A 14,842-nucleotide genomic window follows, 5' to 3' on the forward strand; every position below is an offset into this window, starting at 1 on the left:
TTATGCTGTCCAATTGCCATAATTAATGTCATCTGTATATTACACTTTGTCATGCTGTATGATGGAGGAATTGAACAGCCATACAGGCAGTTAAAGGGTTAAACACATGTTACACATGTGTATGATGTGCACAGCAAGTAATGTCTAATCACTTGCTAAACTACAACTCAAAATCCTTTCAGTTGTATTACAGGTATAGGACCCGTTCTCTAGGGACTTTTTTTTTTCTCTAGATAACGGATCTTTAATGGAAGTAACGGACGTACAAGCTACCGTTTTATTGTTACAGAGAAAAAGGAAATAATTTTTAATAATATGGATAAAATGGAGTCTATATGAGACTGCCTTTCTATAATTTAGAGCTTTCCGGATACCCCAATACCTAGTATTTAAGGTGCAGCCTGTCCTTCTTATCCATTTAATATTTCCTCCCTTTTTATAGCAGTGGCATCATTTTAGCTAACAATGCCAGCGAAATCCTGGTTAAGTGGCAACCCTAGATGCATGTGGCACAAGTCCCTGCAGTAAAAAGTGCAAGAGATGTGTTGCCTGCAATACTCTTGGAGCTTAAGTGGGGTGAGTGCAGAGTAAGGGGCAACATGGGGCCTTAGATTGTCCACAAATAATACATCAGCAAAATGGAGGTTTTTAGCAATACTACATGCCCATACATTATTAATCATTATGCAAGGAAGCAGAATGCATTTGTATTTTCACCCCTGACACACACTATGCATACATACACTGACCACATATAGTATACCTCCTAGCCATCCAGTTTTTTGAATATCCTGTAAATGATATCCTTATAAACGGTGCTTCGTGATGTCATCAGTTATGATTGATGCTGAGTGATGGAATTTCTGTCACATGACTCACTGAAATGTGTCTATTATAATAAATAATGTACCCCCTGTTGTAAAATACAAACATATTAGAAATCACCTCAGAGTTCCATGATTTGAGATATCTTATATTATCTTAATGTTATTATATTTTACAACAGGGGCTGCTTTATTCACTATTTAAATACTGCTGCATAAACTATTACAAAGAGGAAACCTGCATGCAAAGGCTAATCGCTGATCACTCCTCCTGGGGTAATGTTTCTGCAACCAGTGGTCTAATGCCTTTACCCAGCTGGTGCAGAACATTCCCACTAAGTTAACACTGGGCCCAGACAGTTGGTTGTTCTTTAGAGCTGTATCAGGGCAGTTACCAACAAATTAGTGGGTATTTGGGTTGAAAGTCTCTGACCATATGGGCAGTCCATGGGTCCCCAGCTCCACCACAGGCTTTTATATCACCTTCCTCCCCCATTTATGACCCATCTCAGGAGTGATGTCACTTTCAGCCAACTGTGACATCAGTTCCATGGGTCCTGGGACAGGTTAGAAATTGATAACTTGCAGGTAGGGGCAGGCGGAAGGGGCAGTCAAGGAGCCTTGCGGGTCAATGGTCTAATCGGGGAACAGCTCTGCTCAACTGGTCCTGTACAGGATTCTATTGAGTGTTTTTAAATACAGAAATAATCCTTATATTTTACAATACTGGGCCTAGCCAGCGGTTCTTACGGTTCCAGCAGTATTGGGGCATTGCAGACTATGCAAATATTTCTGTCCCACATACAGCCAAACGGAGTCATAATTAGATACTGTATGATCTGTATGACCACAGAGGTCCCAGTTCAAATCAGGGGCCCCCTTCTCTTTCCTTTACTAAATTAATATTTATTAAATACAGTATTCAATATAACCTATAATTCTAAAACTACCTGATGTTTAGAGATGCATTTTGTTGATGAGAAAATAATCAAGTTTTAATCTTTACTATTCCCATCGCAACAGGTGTTAAACTATAGAGGAAGCAGACCCTGTAATTGTGGGGGACCCCATAGGTATAGGTGGGACAGCACTGTGTGTTTTAGCTGTAAGGGGGTATAGCTCAGTGGTAGAGAATTTGACTGCAGATCATGAGGTCTCTGGTTCAGATCCAGGTGCCCCCCCCCCTTTATAATAAAAAAATATAAATCAACATCTAAGCAAAGTGGTCATGGAATAATGATGTATTAAAGCCAGTGGTGTAACTATAGAGGAAAGGGAACTGCTGGGTCATCTTCCTCTGCAAGCACTCTGTTCACTCAGGTGGGGAGGCAGGGGGTCGGTAGGTTGCAGTGCCCCCAAACACTAAATGACAGATCTGACTACATGTGAAGTGAAACAATAAGCGATAAACCCATCTTTGTAATATTTTATACATTAAGTCTATAAAAGACATTGATAAGATTAATGCTGCGCCCAAACATTTATTTTCTGAAGCCTCTCCAATTTGGCTCAGAGGGGTTGGGAGAATTTCTTCCTGACCGCCAGAGGAAAAATGGACCAGTTTCAGGATCAACTCTGTACATATGTGGGTGCAACCTAAAAGCAGTGATGTGTGCAGGGTTACCAACAGCATTTCACACAATAAGGAACAAGGGTTTTTTAAATTTGTGAATCACAGTAGGCAATAAGAAAATACCCTTTAAAAAACATTGCAACAAAGAGGAAAGTACTAAGAGAATATAGAAATTATTTAGATATTTGTTCAGCAGCTCTCCAGTTTGCAATTTTAGCAGCTACGAAGTTCCTAGGGTCCAAATTACCCTAGCAATCAGGCAGTGATTTGAATCAGAGATAGGAATATGAATACGAGAGGATCTCAATAGAAAGAGAATTAAAGAAACAGTAACACCAAATAATGCTAGTTTTATAAGTAATGAATATATAATGTAGTGTTGCTCTGCACTGGTAAAACTGGTGTGTTTGCTTCAGAAACTCTACTATTGTTTGTATAAACAAGTTGCTGTGTAGCCATGGGGACTGCCATTCAACACTGAAAAAGGAAAAAAGGCACAAGATACACAGCAGATAACAGATAAGCTCTGTAGTATACAATCAGATTATTCAGAATTTATCTGATATCTATTGTGTATCCTGTCCTTGAATGGCTGCCTTGTCTGAGGGAAAACTTATTTTTTGCCAAGTTGGAGACGTGTGTTTGAGTTATCCAAAATTTCCTTTCTTGGCTACATTATTTCTTAAGAGGGATTCGAGATGGACACTTCTAAAGTCACAGCAATCCAGGACTGGCCTCTCCCCACAAATACCAAGGCCATGCAAAGATTTGTCGGATTCTTGAATTATTACCGACAATTCCCCTTCTCCAGCAAAGTCACTGTTCCAAGCAGGCTGGACATGCCAGTACTAAAAAAACTTTGGAGCTAGTAAGTTGGCTCATCTGGTGGCCAACACTAAAAGATGTTAAAGATTTTGTAGTGGCTTGTGCTGTTTGTGCCTCTTCTAAATCCAGTCACTCACATCCTTGCAGTCTGTTACAACCTCTACTCATTGCTTACGGTCCTTTGAGTCATTTGGCCATGGACTTTATTGTTGAAGTGCCGCCTTCCAATGGAAATAGAGTTATATGGGTAGTTATAATGTACAAAATAGGAGGTGTGGAAGCACTCTAAAGGCTAAGTAATAGTATATTTAAGTATAATGGTATAAAAGTGCTAGTTTTAATGCACATTCCCTGGTCCCCCGTCTCAAACGGGTTTTTAGTGACAAAGTTATGATCATAAAGTTGAAAAGCCACCATACCACGTCAAGCTAAACCCCATATGGCGGTCCCTAACTTATTTGCCTTTCGGCCATAGTATAAAAAGTCTTACTGCATAGTAGCATTCTGTGTAATCAGTGTCTGTTGAACCTTGGTTTCAGTGTAAAGGATCTATCCTCCCCCGCCAGTATGTGGAATTGTGGAAGTGCTAGTTTTAATGCACATTCCCTGGTCTACCTTCCCTGGGGTTTACCTTGACGTTGTATGGTGGCTTTTCAACTTTATGATCATAACTTTGTAACTAAAAATCCCTGTTTTATAAACTTTTGAGACAGGGGACTAGGGAATGTGCATTAAAACTAGCAATTCCATTATACTTAGATATACTATTACTTAGCCTTTAGAGTGCTTCCACACCTCCTATTTTTTACATTATATGGGTAGTTATTGACTGCTTCAGTAAGATAGCACACTTCATTCCCCTACGGAAACTGCCTACTGCTAAAGAACACTCTGTTATTTATACAATACATTTTCCGACTACATGGCTTCCCAGTGGAGAGTGTTTCTGACAGGGGTTTCCAGTTTATGTCCAAGTTCTGGCATTCCCGGCGTAAAGATCTGGGCATCGCTCTTCAGTTCTCCTCTGCCTACCACCGTCAATCCTATGGGGCAGCTGAGAAAGTAAATCAAGCACTGGAGTTCCTCACGTATCTCTCTGCCAGGACGATTGGTCCGATCTACTCACCTTGGCGGAATTCGCTATCCTCAAGCCTTCCCTCAAGACTTCCTCTCATTGGATGTTCCAGCAGCTGATGATCATGTGGCCCACATATCCGCCATTTGGTCGGCCACCAAAACAAACTTGGAGAAAAGTGCTTTGGTCCACAAAGACTATGCCGATCAAAGACGGAAATCTTCTCCCACAGCAATGGGGTGGGGGGAGGGGGTCCCCCACAGAAACAGCATTTTTGATGTCACTCCACAAGTTTACCATTGGCTTAAGGTCTGAGGATTGGGCTGGTCACTCAAGAACATCAATCTTGTTGGTCTGGAACCAAGATGTTGCTCATTTACTGGTGTGTTTGGGGTTGTTGTCTTGTTGTAACCCATTTCAAAGTAATTTCCTCTTTGGCATAAGGCAACATGACCTCAAAGTATTTTAATGTTTTGAAACTGATCCATGATTCCTGCCAGGCGTAACTTCGCCGCACTTCGCCACGCGTAGTTTCGCCAGCGCTTTGCAAATTCACTAAAATCCGAAGTTGCGCTCAGGGGTAGCGTAAGGTTGCGAAGTTGCGCTAGCGTTGATTCGCTAAGCGAAGTTACGCTACCGATGGTTAATTTGCATACGGCGCCAAATTCACTACAAATGCCTGGAAAACCTTCAAAACATCAAATAAAATTTTTATTTTGCCCTACACATGTGCCCACTGTATAGGTCAGTTGCCATGAGTCAGGAAATGTAGGGGGGAAGGAGGGGAGCCACAAAAAAATTTTCGATCTTTTTCAGCCTATCACCCATAATGTAGAAAACACGCCAGCGTTTTTTGGGACTTAGAAAAATTTTTGACTTTTTTTTAAGCAATCCCTATCTACTCTATTGTGCTTCGCCTGGTCTGAGGTGGCGAAGGAAGTCTAGCGTAAAAGGTAGTGTTCAGTACACTGCGCGCGTTAGTGAATTTGCGTAGTCCGTAGCGAAAATTCGCCAGGCGTAAGGGTGCGAAGTAACACTAGCGAATCTACGCCAGCGTTCGTTAGTGAATTTGCGCAGTAACGAAAATGCTTCGTGAATTTGTCCCAATGAGGAGTTCTTTGGCAAATTGTAACCTCTTCAAACATGAAATAATGGAACTTTGCTTCTTACCGATAGCTTGGCTTCACATAGGCAACTTCTAATTGTAACAGTACTCACAGGTAACTTTAGACCTTCTTTGATCTCCCTGGAGCTGATCTTTGGCATTTTCGCTATTCTTCTATCCATCTGAATGCGTTTCCTTTTTCTTCAATATTTTTCAGGTTTTGGCTGCCATTTTAAAGCATTTGAGATCATTTTATCTGAGAAGCCTATCATTTTCTGCACTTCTTTGTATGTTTTCTCCTGTCCTATCATTTTTCTAATCAAAATACACTGTTCTTCTGAACAATTTCTGGAATGCTCCAATGTATTCAGATTTTCAGAAACAAATGCACTATAACCAGCATGTTAAATAAGGGCCGTAATTGACAAATTTTTCCCCCCCGACAGAATGAATGTCCACACTAATTGAACTCCACACTGCTATTATGTTGAACAAGCCTCAAAAAGTCTCAGAATATCACTGCCTACATTATTCCAAAAGTTGGATGATGTTATGGTGAACTACCCCTTAAAATGGTTGTTTACCACCCCAAACATCTCCACACGGGGTTACCACAAATCTTATTTGTCAAGCTATGAACATTCATATTATGTTTTTATGTGTAACTGAAATTTTATTTTCATACAAATTTCAGTATCTAGGCATGGTTAATAGTCCTTTATTTGCATCTCTTAAAAAAAGACAGCCTGTAATCCTAAATCATTACCAGTAGGTGGCAACAAAGTATAACATTCAAAGTTTATTAAACTGCAGTAGTTTTGCTCACAATTAATTATAGAAAGAGGATTCGTTGTTGTTGTTGTTTGATTGTGTTATACTGTGACATAGGAGACATTGGTAAATGACACATCTATCAAGTTTAGGCTTTTTTTTCCCACCAAAGCGAAACTTGCCTACATTTTAGCTGATCTAGAGGAAGGGTAGGTTTGTATTTTTCCAAGCTTTAATATAAACGCACATGCAAATATGTTCAAGCCCAGAATCAGGGCCGGAACTAGTGGTAGGCAGAAGATGCACTTGTCGGGGATGCAACAAAGTGGGGGGGGGGCATGGGGCAGGTACCTTTGAAGAGTCTTCTGCCTACCCCAATACGGGTTTGCTTGCTCCCTCTACTCTGCTCTCCCTTCTTCTCAACGCCGCCCCCCCCATGCACGCATGTGGGGGACAGAGGAGCAAGGTGGCCATTCAGTCTGCCTAGAGCACCTGGTCAGCTTGGTCTTCCCCCGAATATAATGTGTATCTGTAGAAAAAGCCTTTATTAGAACATTTGGCTTCTGATCCGGAACATACGTCAAGCTTGATAGAGGGCTGAGATTAGGCCAGAAACGTTGCATGTTCTGGATCAGAAGCCAAATGTTCTAATAAAAGCTTTTTATTTAAAAATAATCTCTACATGGCAGTGCTGTGTCATACATTGGATTCATATAATTGAAGTGGAGAGTGGACCATGAGACACGGGCACCTGCAATCATTGAAACCAAACGTTGGTGAGTGCTGACAACTATAACTTGGAAATATCTCAGTCCCACACAGGATACACAGGTTGGTTTATGGAAACAAAGGACTGAAAAGTGAATAGTGCAGCCTGTAGCAGAATAAATGTGCATGCAGATTTAAGATTATGGAAGTGTAGTGGCTCCAGCACCAAAATCTGCACATTAATCGGGTATCTATGCAAAAGCATTGTGGAATTTAGTCTACTCTGGTACACGATACAGTGAACTTACTCATGAGAGGGGGCATTGGGCTCTCAAAATGCAACATTATATTCGCAGCATATAAATAGTCAGAAATTACACAACTGCAACCCAATTCTTCCCTCAACTGTGGAAAATGGCAGCTATTTCTGCTGCAAGTAGCACTTAGTAGTAATTTACAAAATTAGCTGCAAACGTGGTGGCTAGACTTACATGTTGCGCTTATTGATGTCCTACTTCCACCCTGAACTTGCCAGTAATTGCAGGGTTTCCACACGGGGTTCTGTCAATAGGCATAGTAGACTGACTGCCATTTTAACACCTATTTATCAAAACCGGAGTTAAGAATATTCCTCAAAATCCCTAATAGTCGGTATTTAAAAAAAAAAAAAAGCCAGAAAAAAGTAAAAGCTGTTGAGGTTCAATGGAAGCCAATGGAAATGGTCACTAACAACTTTATTTTCACAGTTTATTAAAATATTTTTTATATATTTATAATTTTTTTTTAGCTTCATTGAAAATGAATGGAACAATGTGATTCTTGCTGAAGTATGACTTTACTGCAAAAAAAAAAAAACTAACAAAACACTGGAATATTCTGACATATTTTTTTTTAAATAAGCTAGTGTTCAAGGGGAAAAGAATTGAACATTTTTCAAAATCAAACGCAAACCTTGATAAATATGATAGTGTAGAAGAGGTGCAGTGTTTCATTCAGGGGGCAATGGTTATGCAGTGCTCTAGTGGTTATGCAGTGGTTGAGTGATTTTAGATTGTTAAGCTTTTTGGAGCAGGCCCCTTGGACCCCAGTTTATTCTATAATTCTTGCTGGTAGAATGATTCCAGTAGCCCAAGTTATAAATTAAAGTAATAACCTATGAGGTTGATATTTGCTAGTGCTGCAATGGCCTAAGATAGTAATGTGACTGATGTGAACAATAATCGATGTAAAATGCTGTACCGGTATTGAGCCGCTATTCGGTCTGTGCAAATAGCCCCTGATTAAATGCTGGCCAGTCCGAGGGTATACTGTATACTTTATTTTAAACTCTCAATGCCCTAAGAAATATGGGATAAAAAAAGGTTTTTTTTTTTGCTCTAAGAGCCATCTCTGCAAGCACTGCACCCTGAAAAAACTAATGAAAAGGCAACAAATTGTGCTTAGGAGACCCTTTCTGTTTGGTCAGCATTTATTGTAATCTTGTAAGGAGAAAAACATCACAAAAACTTGCAGCAATATCGGTCCACCCCTGCCACTGACCACAGTTTTATTTATCCATACAATGTGTTATGAGAGAGCTGTAGGGGATAATGCTCAAATTACTGCAGTGGTAAAGCAAGGTACTTAAAAGGACATTAATAAGACCAGTCAAGAATCAAAATATAATTTAACCTCAGTTACTCCCATTTATATAAGTAAGCCCAAATGAACAGCAGCATGTCATTTTAATGAGTTTAAGTATATACATAAATAAGTGCTTTGAAAAGAGAGACCTTTTTCCCATATATTTCAATTCATTAAACATGTACATAAGGTTCTCTGAAATAAACAGTGTAGATTTTCATTGCAAGAAATTGAAAGGATTAGGCTGAATAACTTTCTTTGAAGAAAGAATGAAAATGCACAACATTATCTCACTCAAAATGAACACATCATGCATCAGCTGAAAACCTACCTAAAGTTAGCACAATGTAAAAAGAAAAAAAACTCTAGTCAGGAGCCCTCAATTCAGCAATTTCTTCAAACCCCACAAAAACATATTTCTTAGGTTTATTTTATTACCTGAACAGGCTTATAACTGGTCACCTTATGAACCACAGATTACTCTCCTTTGTCTACATTGCAGTACACTTCAAATTACAGCCAAATACTATTACTGCTCTAAGTAAATCAAGCAGTATTTTATAGATTTTTATTTAGAGCAAGAAACAACAATACCAAAAAAATCAAAAGGGTTTTTATATGCATTTCAACTGGGCTATTTCCTGCAATGGTGAAAAATGCGTGTTTGCTTCAGAAACTATTTATATGGGTGCGTAGCCATGAAGACAGTGAATCAAACCGAATAGGACAAAAAGGCACTTGTTTACACAGCAGAAAACAGATAAGCTCTATAAAATACAATGGGGTTTGTCCTTACACAGGAAGACAAACAGGAGCCGAATGCCATTTATGGCTCATGATGGGACTACAGACTAAAAACCATTGCCTAGAAATAGGTTATTTGTAGGTGCTGGATAATCAGATACACGTAAACGTAAATCATCTTCACTCATTAAGGTTACTGGTCCTTTAAATTAAAAAAAAAAAAAATCAGTGCAGGCCTTTTAGTCAGTCTCTACGTATACTTAAAGGAACAGTTCAGTGTAAAAATAAAAATTGATTAAACAACTGTGCAAAATGAAAAATGTTTCAAATAAAGTTGGCCAAAAATTTAATCTATAAAGGCTCGAGTGCCTGGATGTCGAACATAATAGCCAGAACACTACTTCCTGCTTTTCAGCTCTCTAACTCTGAGTTAGTCAGCGACTTGAAGGGGGGACACATGGGACAAAACAGTGACTTTGCAATTGATCCTGAGCATGCAGCTCAGATTCAAAAGCAAACAATTATGGCCAATGTACCCCCCCCCCCTCAAGTCACCCAGTTTTATTTATACTGAAGAATTCCTTTAAAAGGATAAGCTGGGGGTATATGCTTCATGTCTTATAACACACTGGGAAAAAAATCACCTCTAAATACGTTACATACTTTTAAAATGTTTTTTTTTTCGTCAAAATACCTTTGTTGACAAAGTTGCAAATTTCATTTAACCTATTTTTCACTATTAAATAGCTAAATACAATTTTGGGAAGTTTGGGAAGTTACCAGACTGAAGCAAGATCAAATGAAATGGTGACATGTTTTCATTTAAATTGTATAGCATCATCAAGAATGACGGGTAAAACAGGAGAACGTTTTGTAGAAAAACATCTGTTTTCCTAGCAGGTACTAATGTTGTTTTGCTGCTGTTAATTTCTACATTAGCGAAACCACAAAGTTATTTGTTGGTTATAGGAGTTATTGTGCTACATTTCTCAGCCATGAGGCAAACATGCAACAAGCCATGGAAACCAAGATAATACTTGAACAACTGTGGAACAGGAAACAGCCTGCATTACATTTGCAAATAAATGCTGTAAACAAAAAATAGTGCTTTCAATTTGTGCTGTTTAATATTTTTTTTTGTTCATCATATAACTTAAAGCTTTAATCCTCATTTAGTTCCCTGTCTGATACATTCTGAGTTTAAAAAAAAAAATCCCTCTCTGGAAGTGCAAAAAAAAGGTCGTATTAATATAGGAAAACACCAGCCTAATAGCAAGTTGCTAACAGGAACACATTTAGTGTGTTAAAATAGCTTGCCCTGGCGAGTAACGCTGACAGAAAAAGGGGTTTACAGTACAAACAACCATTTCAGTATGTGTTTGCGTCTTAAGCAAAAAGTCTGTTTACTTGTATAAACTCATAGTGGGGCTCTGGTACATGCACATATATGCATCACATAGGAGTCGCCTTGCACAGCCCTGTATGTTTCGTGAATCTAAGGCGTGAAGTTCTTCAAGGGACATTTTCAGGTATTCTCCAACCTCTGGACATGGAGTGACTTGTGGGATGTTAAACCCATTCTGACCACCTACAGACAAGAATAAAACAGCACTGTAGTTAGTCTTTAAAATACCCTGAAATAACTAAAAGCCATTGCATTTCAGTCTGAGTGGTACAAATATCAATGCTATAGATGGTTATGATAAGGTTAATAAAGGCTGCAAATCTGAATTATACTGTATTCTCTACAGCATACGGATTATAACAGTAAATAAAGGAAAGTAAAAATGAAGATTAATATAAATCATTAAATATTTTTGGGTAGAGGAAATAAGTCCAACTGGACGCTACCCTTGCAGATGTGGCCCTTCAAATAATTTTTATGTCTCTCAGGATGCCTATCACCTCTAAATACTTCTTTATCTGACCTTATAATTTTCCACATCAGTTATGTTGTAGGTGACATAATTGGTCCACATTTATACATAACGCAGTCTAAGTTCTTTGGTGCAGTTAGTTTTCTGTTATTCGCGTATCTGCAGCTCCTTCATTTCACACAAAAATATCAATGGCATCAAATGGCATATATCAATGATATAAAAATATAATATAAAAATATCAATGGCATATAGCTTATCTCTATAAGAAGTGATGTATCACTCAGTATTGCAAACCCATTGTTTACATATTTGTACTTTTAGGCCTCTAATTGTTTACAAAAAAGCAAACAACTGTATTTTTAAAATATAACAATTTATGTAAAATATAGTGGATGAGGACTAGGATTAGATATGTATATCTGTGTGTTCATATTAGTTCCATGAAAAAGATTGCATACAGCAGTTAACACAATTCTATTGACGGAGGTGTATAACTTCAATACCAGTAAAGTTTAGCTCAATATATTTAAATCCCAAATACATGGTAGTAGCAAATCACTAGTATAAATGGAAGTAGCAGCATACGTACCATCCCTATCAGCCATGCTGTCAAAGAAAACCCAAGAAGAATCATCCCTGCCGTACTTAACAAATGCCACATAGTGACTAGTCTCGATGCATAATACAGCAAACAAGTCCATCTTCTGGTAAGGTATACAGCCATGTCTCCAGTCCCAGTCTGGGAGTTCTTTAGGAAGGGACACGGGGTTGAATTTATGATGCTGTCTTTTAGGATGGAGATGAACCTAAGTAGATAAAGAATCAAACACAGCCAAAGTATTATTTTGTGCACAGAGCTTTGCTTATATTGGGATTTGGGAGGTTAAGCATCAGTGATAAGCATATTTTAACAGGACTCCATTAATGACAATTTAGGATGAATTTGAGCCTTAATAAATCTGTCCCTCTATGACGTCATCCCCTCAGCCTTCAGTCCTCAAGAAATGTATTTATTTCGAGCAGTCATGTGGCTCAACTAGGTTTCCCTTACCAACAGCAGCTAAACAGGCACATACTGTAAATGTCCACCAACATAAAGCTCCCACTAGTCTCCCCAGCATGATCTGTCATCGGGCAGTTGCAGAAAGGCACTGGCCTGGTGGATGTGGTGCACAATGAGGGAAAACAATTACGATCAAAGGAATCAGAGGGTTTGCTCAATATTTTTGCCAATGCATTAAGCCTCTTGTATAAAACTGTTGGTCTTGTAAAACCGAGAGCTACAAACACAGAATATGTTGGCAAAAACAGACATTTAGGGCCATTTATGCAAGGGTGAAATAAAAACTACAAAAAATTCTCTTTACAAATAAACCACATTCATTGGTACAGGCTTTTTTTAGGTGAGAACGGTCTTTTGATTCTTTCATCATTATGCTACTTGTGAAGTGAATGATATGTTCATACCCAAGCAACAAAAATATAAATGTTTCACCAAGGCCAGTTTGGTCCAAGTTTATACATTTTATATTTTTTTCAATTTGCTTCATTATTGCAGGATATATACCTGGGTGTTGCAAATTTTGCAAAACTGTTTGATTTTTCCTGCAGTAATGTCTGGCTCATCGTAGCAATCTCTGCATTCATACATAGCAAGGCCTCCACAGATGCGGCATTGACGGGGAGCTGGAAGAACATTTAGAAAAAAGAAAAAAGTATTAATCTATGACAAACCTACAACCATAGAAAACAAGTAAAAACAAATATTACATTAAATTCAGAGAGAAGTCAACTCTTTGTCCATCAAGGCATTTTTGGTCGATAGTAGATTATAGGCTTTCAATGAAACTGTATACAGTATATTTTAATCAATATCAGGCAGCTCCTGCAAAGGAGGCATTATAAACATATACAGAATGAATGAGCTCTAGCTACTGTCCTCTACTTGGAATCAACTTTTCCTATTAAACATTCATGACAACCTATTCTGCAGTTCAGTTTACACTGCAGGGCTATTGCATGCCTTGTAAGCAAATACGTATAAAATGGTTCATTACTGAGCTTGCTTCTTGCAGTGGTTTATATGCTGGCTTTATGGCACTTTTAAGTCTTTTTTGGAATTGTTTCTTTAATAATCCTACAGTAATATATGAAGTAAAGTAATTGATTCTGGTTTTTGTACATCAGTTTTCCCAGAGGAGATCACATTGAACAAAACGATAGGTGTGCCAATACTTATGGAAGTTTGAATTTCTTGTGATATTATTGAGTAAAAGCTGAAAATGTAATCAGTATAGAAGCTGAAGTGAAGTTTTAAGCATAGTGCAGTCCTCCATTACCAATGACATTGGCCACATTCCTACAAATTGCAGGAATGTGTCAGTATTAGCTTAAAGGAATTGTTCAGTATAAAATAAAAACTAGGTAAATGGATAGACTGTGGAAAATAAAAAATGTTTTTAATATAGTTCGAACATGTTATCTATAAAGACTGGAGTGACCCAATGTCTAACATAACACTACTTCCTGTTTTGCAGCTTTCTAGGTTTCCACAGAAGGCAGTAACCAATCGGTGAATTGAGGGGGGCCACATGGGTCATAATTGTTTGCTTTTGTGTTCTGTTTGGCATTCAGTCACTCCAGCCTATATAGATTACATTTTTGGGTAACTATATTAGAAACATTTTTTTTATTTTGTACAGACTATTTAGCCAGTTTTTATTTGAACAGTGATATATATGAACAGTTTCTTTAAAATAACTCATTTTATGCTTCATTTTCTGCTTTTAATGTGATCTGTCAAAACAGCAAAACACAAGATTTTAGCTCATTCGTACTTACTGTCTTCCAGTAAATCTGTGATATTTAAATCCAAGGAAGGGAATATTTTGTTGAACATTTTGAAGTCTTTGCCAAACCGTGGCATTTGGATAATTAAACAAGAGGGAGCCTAGAAAACAGAAGAATGGATTTCTGAGAATAATATTCCAACACACCCCAGTGCCTATTTAAATGACAGAATTATGGATTTAAAAAAATTAGTGATTCCACTAATAGTGTGTGTTAATTGGTGAAAGTCTAACGTGACACCAACTGCCTTCCTCAGGAAGGGATTTTGTTACACATCTCCCCGAAACGTTGTGTGGTATAGATAAGGTGTCACGTGAGAATTTGACCAATAAACATTTTTTTTGCATACAAGTGGAATCACTAATTTTTTGGTCTATCGTATACTGGAAGGAAGGTACCAGGGTAGCCCCATTTTTATTTTGTTGGAAGAATTATGGATTAAACATGCCACAAAATGAGAGACTATGCCATAAAAAATATGGCAAATTGAAAAAAAAAAAGTCCTTTCATATGTGCAATATAAGCACTAATGTGCTTTTGCAGGAGATCTGCAGTGGACAGAAACAAACGGATAACAAATAAAGTGTTTCACTTCAAGCACAAATGACACAAAGTGGACATATGAGCATGCCTAGTTTATTGGAAAAGATGCTCATGCTTGTAAAAGTTGAAGGAGAATTAAGACCAGCAACAAGACTGATAGACTTAATCACAATAATCATGGCAAATTCACTGAGCATCCTGAAGACCAACAGAAGACAGGACAGAAGCACAGAAGAAATTCTATCTAACCAGATTTATTGAACATGGCAGTTGAGAGTGATAATTAATGCTTTCTATGCACCACTTTTTGTATTGAAAAGT

The 14,842-nt window shown here is 38.0% G+C and overlaps 1 protein-coding gene across 3 annotated transcripts in view; it reads right to left on the bottom strand.

Moving 5' to 3' along the window:
• Positions 1 to 10,353: 10,353 nt before the first annotated feature.
• The window catches only part of cyld.S (CYLD lysine 63 deubiquitinase S homeolog), a 31,187-nt gene continuing 26,698 nt past the window's right edge, over positions 10,354 to 14,842 (bottom strand). For all 3 annotated transcript variants that reach the window (XM_041561127.1, XM_041561125.1, XM_041561126.1), the window contains exons 16-19: positions 13,970 to 14,078; positions 12,696 to 12,814; positions 11,718 to 11,934; positions 10,354 to 10,836 (exon numbers count right to left, since the gene is read on the bottom strand). In XM_041561127.1, the coding sequence (XP_041417061.1) occupies positions 10,652 to 10,836; positions 11,718 to 11,934; positions 12,696 to 12,814; positions 13,970 to 14,078 (630 nt within the window). In that variant the 3' untranslated portion in view covers positions 10,354 to 10,651. The remainder of the gene's footprint in view (positions 10,837 to 11,717; positions 11,935 to 12,695; positions 12,815 to 13,969; positions 14,079 to 14,842) is intronic.

This window comes from Xenopus laevis, chromosome 4S (genome assembly GCF_017654675.1).
Source record: "Xenopus laevis strain J_2021 chromosome 4S, Xenopus_laevis_v10.1, whole genome shotgun sequence".
NCBI classification, from domain to species: domain Eukaryota; kingdom Metazoa; phylum Chordata; class Amphibia; order Anura; family Pipidae; genus Xenopus; species Xenopus laevis.